The following is an 11176-nucleotide window of genomic DNA, read 5'->3' on the forward strand; positions in this document are numbered from 1 at the left end:
AAAACTCAGTTGTCCTTTTCTCGAAGTTGCCTACCGAGTTATACCTATTACCGGGTATGTACATACATATACAACGTCCCGTATGCCACATTTGAGCAGGATCCAGTTTTCTTCACTGAGAATCGGAGATCATTTACAGTTTTTGGTTGGTTCCTTGCTTCTTAGTCTTTAGTTTTCTGTGTTGAGATTTTGAATACTGTTGTTTTGGTCTATTGGTCTATTGGTCTTCTGGTAGACTTTTCGTTGTCATATTAGTTTTGAATAGCTTTTTTGATACTTTTCGCTTCCTTTTGTTACTCTTACAGCTTTTGTAATCATTTTGGCAAGTATTTTGCATCTTCTTTAAGAAGTATTGTTCCTTAATTATAATTTCTGAATTTGTTTTTTTTGTTTTTGTATGTTTTGTTGCAAACCAAAATGACCCGAAAGATAAAATCTAAAAATAAATTACCCTGACCAACTTTGTCAATCGAATCCTTATGAATGTTTGTGCTCTTTGGTGACATTTTTCACTCTTTGCTGCGTACTTGGCAATTATCTTGAAATATTCTAAATATTCTGCAACCAGAAGTACCGTAACTGTTTTCCTCTCTTAAATTATTATTTTTTAATCAACGTTTTGCGTTGTTAACCTTTTTAAAACCATACTAGTTAAAGTAATGATGTTAACAGCAAAAATTGTCAGAAACATATATACTATTTACAAAAATAAACAAGTTTATCAACAAGAGAGACATTTTCGTAATTGTCACCGACCCGTTAGTCCCGCAGTCCTTCTGTCCATGCGTCAGTCAAATTCATTTCCAAATGCTAAATCAAATATTATATATCTAATTGCAAATAAAAGAACAGATTAACAATGAAAATAATTTATTTCAAATAAACATTATTTGTGTATTCATTGCAAAGTCTTAATCTTTAACAACCACCGCTTCCATCACAACATAAACCGTCGTCATATTTAGGCAGACCTTCACATGTACACTGTACCTGTCCTTTCATTGTAACAGGACATACCATGGGTATGTTACATCCTACTTCTACAAATATACATTCATATTTTCTATAGATGTGTTCTTTTATTTGTCTTTGTAAATTATTATCGTTTACTGTCCATTTTTGGTAATATACTTTTTTTGCGTACCTCGGTATTTATACATCTCGCTATTGTTTTACATTGGTATGGCCATTTTGGTTTATTCTTGCCTTTCGTTTTTGCTGAGTCTGTATGCCATTTAGTTTTACTATTTTGATATAGTTGTTTTATCTTTATAGTGATTAAGATGATAACACAATGTTGACTGTTGTACCCCTCTTTTATTTACATTTTATCTATTATATAAAAAACAAGATGAGGTATAATTACCAATGACACAACTCTCCACAAGAGACCAAATTACATAGAAATTAACAACTATAGGTCACCTTACTGCACTATTAAGTGGCTGTCTCATTGATGTTTATGTGTCTACCTTTATAAATATTAATTGAAAACAGATGGCAATGATCAAGCAACATCGGAGATGAAGTGTAGATAAATTGAAGACAGTTTTAAGTACGTCGTCATATTATAGAGGTTGCATTTCTGTAAATATTGACAATGCAATTTCCCATAGGAACTCCTTTTACGGCTAAAACTGTACCACTTTTACTATGAAGTTTTGAAAAAAATCTTATCCTAGAATTGAAAGTTCATATGCACCACATTTTTTTCAAAGGTCAAAATATAGGGCTGTGCGGCATATTTTCAACGTTTATATGCCCTGAACTTCTCAGAGTTTAAACTTACAATAATTTTCTTAACTACCTCTACCTCGAATGAAAGGTTACCACTGATTTCAATGTAAACAATTTGCACGTGTTTATTTACTGGTAACATTCCCAAGTTCTGTCTCTGCGATATGGAGCACAGAGAGCATAACTGGGAACCAGTATGTGACCAAAATCAATTTTCTATGAATATTCAATTACTCCCCAAAAGAGGCGTGTTTTAGAAACAGCTGTATTTACAAAGTGCAACCTAGATTGGTAGAATAATGTCAAAATTTTTAAAATGAAAATTGTTATTTTTTACATACCCGGTTTCTTCACTGAAATGTAAGTGACATTTTATTTCGTTAAAAAGTTGCTTTTCTTTATTAAATATAGATTCTTCCTCTGCATCAAGTATGGTATGATATGTATTCACTCGCGATAGTTAAATTTTCAAATTTAAAGAACGAGAGTGGATAAATATAATATAACGCTTGTTATATTTTCCATGTGCTTTTTGTTTAAGATAAGTTGGCGTTTGGTGGTTTGTCTTGTCTGTTGTGCTGTGCAATGCTTTATGTAGTCACTGTAATCACTTTGTGAAGTGTACGAATTATTCTAAAACATGTATGACTTCATTCATCAAAACATAAATCTAACCTTAAATGCAACAATTTGTAATTGTTATCTTCTTACAAAAAGCATAAATTACAAAATAAGATTTTTATTGAATTAAGATTCTTTTTGAAATTTTCAAATGTAAACGGGAAGCTTCCTTTTCTACGCTTGAAAAACATATCAATTTCATAAGTTCGTTTGTTTGAAATAAGTATTTTAAATCCATGCAACCGAGTGAGTAAGGAAGATGGTATAAAAGGCAAATTTTATCTCATATAGTGCAAAATCAAAATGTCGACTATTATTTAGTCTAATCAGAGAAAAATACCTAATGACAATAATGATTGTATAAAAGAGGGACGAGAGATCCCAAACGGAAAGTCAAACTCATAAATCGAAAATAAACTGACAACGCCATGACCTTAATGAAAACAAACAGACAACAATAGCTCACACAACATAGAAAACTAAGGAATAAGCAACACGAACCCCATTTAAAAACTAGGGGTGATCTCTTGTGCTCCGTAAGGGTAAACTGACCCTGCTCCACATGCGGAACAATAAATTTGATTTATTTATTAAAAAAAAGACTTCATGCAAAAATATTAAAATGTATATGTTTGATCATTGGACATTTAGTAAAACCTGAAGTTTTTTAAGACTGAGAAAAATTAGAGATATAGTGATATCAACATTTAAAATTCAAGGACATTTTGAAGTAGAATCAAAATATTATTGATATATAAAGGACACTTAGTTTAGAGGGTGATTAAGCAGATTGTTACCCCGAGAAAACATTGTCTACTGAGGCAAACACAAGATTGACAACGTTTTTTTTTATGAGTAAATAAACTCATTATAGATACCAGGATTAAAATTTTATAATTACGCCAGACGCGCGTTTCGTCTACAAAAGACTCATCAGTGGCGCTCTAATAATAAATGTCTAAAAGGCCAAATAAAGTACGAAGTTGGAGAGCATTGAGGACCAAAAATTCCTAAATGTGTTGCAAGTCTGCTCTATCACCCTCTCAGACATTTGTTATTTAATTTATTATTAATACTGAATGTTCTGTTATTACTGTCTACCAATCTTTTAACTCAAAGTGATAAACTATGTCGTATTGTACCAAGCAACTGTTGGCATGTAGTAAAGCTCACTTGATCAAGCGTCTCTGTGAACGAATATTGAGTATTTGTCACGGGTAGAGTATATTATCTCCCTCTCATTAACCAATGTTTGGCATTGTGACTTGAAGTATAATAAAATGTATTATCTGTCGGAATATTTCTTTTTAAATCCGGATTTAGTGTAGTATTTTGTTGAAAAGTTTTCCTGTCAATGCATATAAGAATAGATGCTTCATAGATGTTGGGTAAGTTGTTGACAAACTTTTATCAATCACAATCTTTAATATTAAAAATTCCCCTAGGTTGCAGAAAATATTAATTCACATACTTAAAAATGTTACTCAAAGCAGATGACAAAAATGAAATTTACTTACCAATTGCACATTCAACTAAAACAAAATATGAAGTAAATACAATAATGACGTCAATTATGACTTACAACCAATTGAACAAGCGAACTGTGTGCGAAAATTTGACATATACATTACAGATACACATTCGAATACCCAAATTGTTGACTAAGATATAGAAATACGATTGTATCCAGACTTCTATATTAAACAAGGGCGTTCGTTTGGCAGTAAGTGATGTACTGAAATGTATTTATGTAAGATAGGAATTGTAGAATTGGAACCTTGAATTGGACCCCATGTGAAGTATGAATATTTGTAACAACATTGCGGTACTCAAGGAGAAAGTTTTTTTTTTTTAAATTTAAATACAAATTCTGAAAGGAAAACCTATCTACTTTTCAGTGCATATACTATTGCAGATGTACGAGTAAGCGTTATTTAGGGTATGAACTATTTTCCCTCGATCTGATATTATATTATATACTCCTCGACCTACAGTAACATTCCAAAGTTAACGACATACAGTTGATTGTTAATGTGTTCTCGTCCTGACTATACACGAAATGATTGCGACTGAAAATAACTGTCATTAAATTGGTGAGGCTAAAATGAGATACAATCTATAATGTATCACAAACAACAATGCAAACATAAATACATGTAGCCGATAAGAGTAACAAGTTACAACTTACCGACTGCTATATCTACAATTTAACAATAATATTTATAGATTACGGTATGTTACATTTTAGCAATTGAACAACTGCAATCATTCTTTGATTCGAGGTTTTCTTCTTTTTGTCCACGTTTCTTGTTAGCGCAAACACGTTAATTTTGAAGTCATGTATATGAGGAGATGTTGCTTAAACGTTCATAAGAATATACCTAGACGATCCAGGAAAACCAAGATAATAATAAGTATATATATCTAAGTTCAGCATATTACGGTTTTAAAACATATACAAGTTTCTTTGCAAAACATTATGCTTACAATATCAACTCAAAACTTAGGCTAATCTTATAAGAAATGCAATTCAAATGACGAGTGATCGCAAGTGCTCGTACTAATTTATTTCGCAATTGTTGCATGTGACGCTTTACTTTATAATCGTATAATGGCGAGTGTTATCAGTGTGTTAACCAGGTTGTTTGTAATATACGTTACTGTAATACCTATCATTGCACGTGTCTCTTGCAAGTCAATGCCAATGCACACATCACATAATGTTGGGTTGTTTGGAAACACTTCTGCAAATAGTCATAAAGTAATAATTGTAAATATTCATGGAATAATAGTCTGCATATCTAAACACTTCTATAATATCTCCGATAATTAATCATGCTTTATTTTTTCCTCTTTGGTTTGCATCATAAATAGAAAATTGAAAACTTTAATGTGACAAAAAGACAATAATCCGACAATAGAGCAGAAAATTGCATTAGCCACCTATGGGTATTACACTCAACGATGTCATCCTGCACCCGGAGGCGGGCAAAACAATAATATATGTTATCGCTATTTTACGTAAGTACTGACTTATAATTTCCTTTCTCAACACATTACAGTAATATGAAAAATAATCGCTAGGAGGGCACGTGCCATTTTCTATGAAATTAAAAACGTCGTCATTGGTAAATTAGCGATAAACATATTATCATTGGTTATCTTAACCTGTACCGAGTCAAGCGAAAAAATCAATCTCGTTTAGATTCCAACTATCAACCATAATTACTAGTAGTTCAATGAAATGGACGCCTCATGAAACATCGGTACACTTAAATGAACCAAAATTTAAAACAAAATATTGAACTAACAAAGACTAGAGATTTCCTATGTTTGTAGGGATATATATGAGTCACAAACAGTACCTTTCACAGATGCTTTATAAATAAATAGTACAACTAAGCAAAATGTAATAATGTTAAATTGTCATTCATTTACTTACTAAAAGGACTCATATGAAGGATTCGAATATCGTTGCCTGGATTATAGAAGGCATCTTTTCTACATGCATATAACGAATGTGTGTCATTACCTGGAATCTCCTGTCTAATAACAATAAACTCATCATAGATATCAGGTTAAAAATTTTGTAAGCTACACAATCATTTTGTCTGCACTGACGCTCGGAAAAAACTAAAAAAAAAAGAGAATTAAGACCCAAATATTCCGAAATACAACTGAGCTATTTTCTTATTTCCTGGGTTAGAAAATCCTAAGTATTTCGAAAAACAGTCAACTTACAATTATGATCATATTAATGATTATTCATGTCAACAAATACGTGCTGACTACCGGGCTGGTGATACCCTGGGGTTAACAAAAAAGAGAAATGTTCCGGTTGATATAGGTTTCAACATTTTTTTTTTTTTTTTTTTTTTTTTTTATATTTTTGTGGTTGATTTTGGCTATTAATAATGATTGAAATGGAATTGTATATGTTAAATTTGTCATTCAATTTCTAAGGATAATTAGAGTCATTTATTCGATAACAGCGTGACATTTATTTTAAGACAATGCTTACCGTAAAGACACGGTTTTTTGTTTGAAAGAGTTCTATTTTTTCCGTCATAGATATGCAACTAAAGCTTCATTGTTCCTAAATTATTACATCACCATACATGAAGCGCATTTGATAGTATCGTCAAAACAGTCTCTCTGCTATTGCGATAATTTGTAGGTTGATCCTCGCCCAACTCAATCCAAAAATTGAAATGTCAATACGTATTATACTGCTTCTTGAGTGAGAGAGACAAAGACATCAAATACTTACCTCAATGCAAGAAAATGTCCTTGTCTAATATAACATTCATTTATTCTTTTAACTGTTCCATTATTGGTCGCTATCAATAACGTCGGGTCTTCACTGCTAAAACGTGTAAAATCACCACCTTCTGTACCTTCTCTGAGGTAGGCTCTATTTTGCTTGTTACACGAGAAAGCACACATACCTTTATAGTTTACCGGCGAACCTAGGAATGAGTGGAAATAAAAATGCATCTGATAAATGTTTGATTGGATTTGCTATATAAAACATTAAACAATTACCGGTATTTAATTCATAATGTTTTGATAATGTTTCCGCTTACTTTAATATTTGGTACATTATAATGACTTTTCCAGTCTTCAGTGTTGTGTTTCAAATTCAACGAATAATAAGTTAGTTTTTGTTTCATTTATCGGAAGCTGTTTTTTTAAATGAGGCATTGAAAACGGTCATTAATGTGAAAAGAATAAGGGTAAAAAATCTTGTTGAGCAAAACAACACTCGTATCTATTTGTTTAACTCTTTTAATTGACCCATTTTTTTTATAGTCCCTGCAATTTGATATTTTGCTTGGAAATTTTTGTTCAGGTATTTTCTCTAGTATGTTTTTATTTATCAAAATGAAACTAGGAATTCACGTTAAGAAAGGTAAAATTCCAGTCGTAAATAAACTCATCGTAGAGTAAGACTCATTATAGTAAAAATCAAAATATTAAACTTATCATAGTAAGACTCATCATAGTAAATTCATTAGGGTTAAACGCATCAAAGTAAGAGATAAAGGAAAATAAGTCAAAACTGGAAGCAGCATAAAGTTAGAAAATGCGATCAAAGACAACGTTGAACCTAGTCAAGAATGTGTGATTGTATGAATAGTTATCTAAGGTACCAGGATTATAATTTAATACGCCAGACTCGCGTTTCGTCTTCATTAGATTCATCAGTGACGCTCATATGAAACCAGTTATGAGGCAAACAAGTACAGAGTTCAAGAGCATTTAGGACCCAAAATTCCCCCAAAAATGTGTCAAATACGGCTAAGGTAATATATTCATTGGAAAAGACAAACTTTTAGTTTTTTGTGATTATATGAAATTGGAATAACATTTCATACACAGTGAGCATAACTTGAAATGACATAATGTCAATACTGTTGTCAGTTAAAGCTTTAAAATTTCAAATTTTATACTTTATTATAATTTTTTTTAGATCTTGTATCTTCAATAGGTTTACTGGTATATAGTAAAAATTACATCATGAAGAAATGAACTGAATGTGTTCATCTCCTAGCTACACATGAATCCAAACCAAATGTGTAGAACACATTTCATCATTTTAATCATTATTTTTGTAATTAAAGCAATTAGTATCTCATCCATGAAAGTATTGAACATTTAAACAAAGTATTAAATAAACAATACTGCTAATGTTTAGTGTTTAGTTCAGGTAAGCTGTCATTGTCATTGATTGTGCAAGAGTTTAATATATATAGAACCCCATGTAAGCAAACACTGTCAAACATTCAAACATACTATCCACACTGATCTGTGTCCACACTTGTACATAGATAAAAAATAAACAAATTATTGCAACAGCAGTGGATAGAGTCAATAAAATATATAAATCATAGAAAAAGATTAAATATACTGGTACAGTATGATGCGTGAGCGTAGTAATAACAAAGATAATATTGTCAAGTATCTTGTTTTATGTTTATTTATACTAAAAACAGGGCGAAATTAAATGGCGAATGAATTTTTCACAACAGAATGGGACCTCAAAATGTCAGTATGTTGGTGCTAGATTGGTAAAATGTAAATATGCCTACCTGCTTTAATTAGTGACCACCAACTCAGCGAAAATACAGCTATTAGTTGAAAACACATCATCTTGGGCAAACACGATTGAAATAAATCTACTACCACTCTATACATCTAGAAGAAAACATATTGATGCATAAATTTGTTCATTTCAGCATGTTCTGCAACAGATGTAGAAAAATAAAAAAAGTCCATGTTCCATTTGCATATGTTTGAAACACATTTTATTGAATCGACAATTATTTAATTAGATATGCTAGTTGTACTAATAATCAAGAGGGTATACTAGAAATCTATCGGAAAATTGTAAAAAATATAATCAAGTTATTACATTAACATGATTAATAACGATTTAAAGAAATGACTTCAAAATTTGAGTCAATTTAGCAACGATTAGCTTTATTTTTAAAGTACGTCTTTGACATGGACGATAGTCATTATCATAGCAAAACGAAGATGGAAGTCAGATTCATTAAAGGGAAAATTCGCGATTTTTTTCTTATGGTTTAAATATGTTCATAATGACATAATATATATATTCACAAAGTTTTATCGCTAAATGTGCAGTAATAAATGAGATTCAATAAGTAATGAAAAAATATTAACTACTTCCTGTAGGTCGTGACGTTTTCTCCTGGTTTTTGCATGCCGGGATTTAAAATACAATCATTAAAAGTCTTGGTTTTTAATCATATTTTAACGTAGTCGTAAGCGCGCCGATGACTTATGCTTTATCTAATAACCAGCCGATAATAAGAAGATAAAACGCACAGACGTGCAATTGTACACATTCATGAGATAAATTTTCTATGGTAAACGTATATATTCGAATTATTTTTTTAAGACAACACAAAAAGTTATAAAATTATTTTTAATTAATGCATTTTCGGACTGATAAGGTGAACAAATTAAAGTACAATAATCTGTAAAGACAATATGTTGGTATACTATTATTGACCTTTTACTATCTCTGCTATGACTAGGTTTATACGATATGGTATTCATGGTTCTGTGGCAATACTCGTAGATGGCTTGTTTAAAGGTAAATTGTTATTTGCACTTCATATTTAACCACGTCTCTAGGGCACACCTTGCCAGGTTTGACTGTCTATTCGGATCAGTGGATTATAAAACAAGGGAGCATGTAATACACACATTACAAATACAGGTGACAAATAAAAATAGATCGCCGTGGAATTATTTAATTATATTTGGTGCTATTATTTATTTGAATTCAAATAAATTAATTTACTAAGAAATAAACAGTTTTCGGTTAAAGACGGGAAACTTAATTCATGTGTCAGAATAAAATGATATACACCTCTTGTCCTTGATTTAAGTCTCATAAAAAAGGGGAACTTAGAAATTAGAAATAGCTTTACCAAATCATTTTGATTGTCTTTATTAGGCAAAAAAATGTACGAGAACACTTACATTTAGACTTTTGAAACCCATGTATTAATTAATATCTGAAACTATCTGAAGATAACTCTACCGAAGCGGAATATAATTGTACGAATAAAGAAAAAAAAATTGTTTTTAAATCTTTGCACATTTATGATTAATTATTGTTATCTATTGTTCATTTAATTACTTAAGTAGTACCTAAAATATGTCTACCGCTCGGCATTAAATCTTGGTGTGGTAGGAAGGGATTATTACATATAGATTATATTATTTGGATGAGGATTTGAGCTAGCCTAGAAAAACACATTAATTAGTTAACATACATTCGAGACCAAAGGATATTAACTTTGCTAATTCAATTAACTTTTACTCACAAATTTTTCTCTCATGATTTGTGCGTGCTTGTTTCTATAGGACAGTGTATATATGGTCCCAAAATTAATCATAAAATCATAACTAAAAATGTCTTGTTCGGAGGTTGATAGTAAAAAAAAAAAAAGAAAAAAAAAAAAGAGGTTGATAGTACTAACAGTGGTTCCAGTCCGGTCAAGAGAGGCAGATTTTGACGAGTATGGTCAATTTGGGTACGCACTAGAGCCAGAGTATACCGAAGACGAGCTCCATAAAATGGAAGCTGCAGAAAGTTCCCGAAATCAAGATATCCTTAGCAACCTTCGCCAGTTTAACACAGATTGGTGTTCGTGTACTAAAGGCATAGTTATTCCGTTATTGACGGAATGTCTTTGTTGCCACGACTTTACTCTCTTTGATGGTAATATTGAATTGGATGAATGCATTAGTGACAATATCGATTTCAGAACAGTTTGTCTGAACCCGGTTGTTCTTGAAACAAGCTGTATAAGTTTTCCGAGGTACAAGCGTCATAGAGGGAGAGCTCCAGACGTACTAACTCACAGCCATGTTCACATTTAGTTGAATTATACAATATACTTTTACGTTTGTTCACTATTGAACAGGGTTGGCAAAGTATTACCCACCTGGGAATTCCCGGGCGGGAAAACCCGGGTTTTCCCGGGCTGGGCAATACTCCCAGATATGGGTAATAGTGGGCATTACTGGGCAATATGATTTTTTAAGCTTATTTTAACACAAAATAGTAAAGACTTGTTATAGTTTCATAGTATAACAGCTAAATATATACTTTTTATACAGATAACCATTGACCATGTTGACAGTCATTTCTAGAAAATTCAATTTCATTCTCTTCTCTATTAATTTTATATGTACATTTGTAGGCAGAATAGAAGATTTGCACATTTAAAGATACCTTTTAATTACCAAGTATTGTTTCAATAATCTAAACTTT

The 11176-nt window shown here is 31.4% G+C and overlaps 1 protein-coding gene across 1 annotated transcript; it reads right to left on the reverse strand.

The window, feature by feature from the left end:
- Positions 1 to 853: 853 nt before the first annotated feature.
- Positions 854 to 8598, reverse strand: LOC139481662 (uncharacterized). The gene is made up of 5 exons (XM_071265115.1): positions 8451 to 8598; positions 6629 to 6827; positions 5801 to 5904; positions 5028 to 5102; positions 854 to 1040 (listed from the first exon to the last, which is right to left on the reverse strand). Exons 1-5 carry the CDS (start codon positions 8554 to 8556, stop codon positions 919 to 921), a joined length of 606 nt encoding a protein of 201 aa, XP_071121216.1. The 5' UTR covers positions 8557 to 8598; the 3' UTR covers positions 854 to 918.
- Positions 8599 to 11176: the final 2578 nt, after the last annotated feature.

The sequence above is a fragment of the Mytilus edulis genome, chromosome 7 (assembly GCF_963676685.1).
Source record: "Mytilus edulis chromosome 7, xbMytEdul2.2, whole genome shotgun sequence".
Classification (NCBI taxonomy): domain Eukaryota; kingdom Metazoa; phylum Mollusca; class Bivalvia; order Mytilida; family Mytilidae; genus Mytilus; species Mytilus edulis.

Bases quoted from the DNA above. Each gene is read 5' to 3' on its own strand.
- LOC139481662 (XM_071265115.1), bottom strand. From the start codon at position 8,556: ATGTATAGAGTGGTAGTAGATTTATTTCAATCGTGTTTGCCCAAGATG. The intron at 6,828-8,450 runs GTAGGCATATTT...ACTCATTCCTAG, and splicing joins GTGGTCACTAATTAAAGCAG to GTTCGCCGGTAAACTATAAA. The intron at 5,905-6,628 runs GTAAGTATTTGA...TATTGTTATTAG, and splicing joins GGACATTTTCTTGCATTGAG to ACAGGAGATTCCAGGTAATG.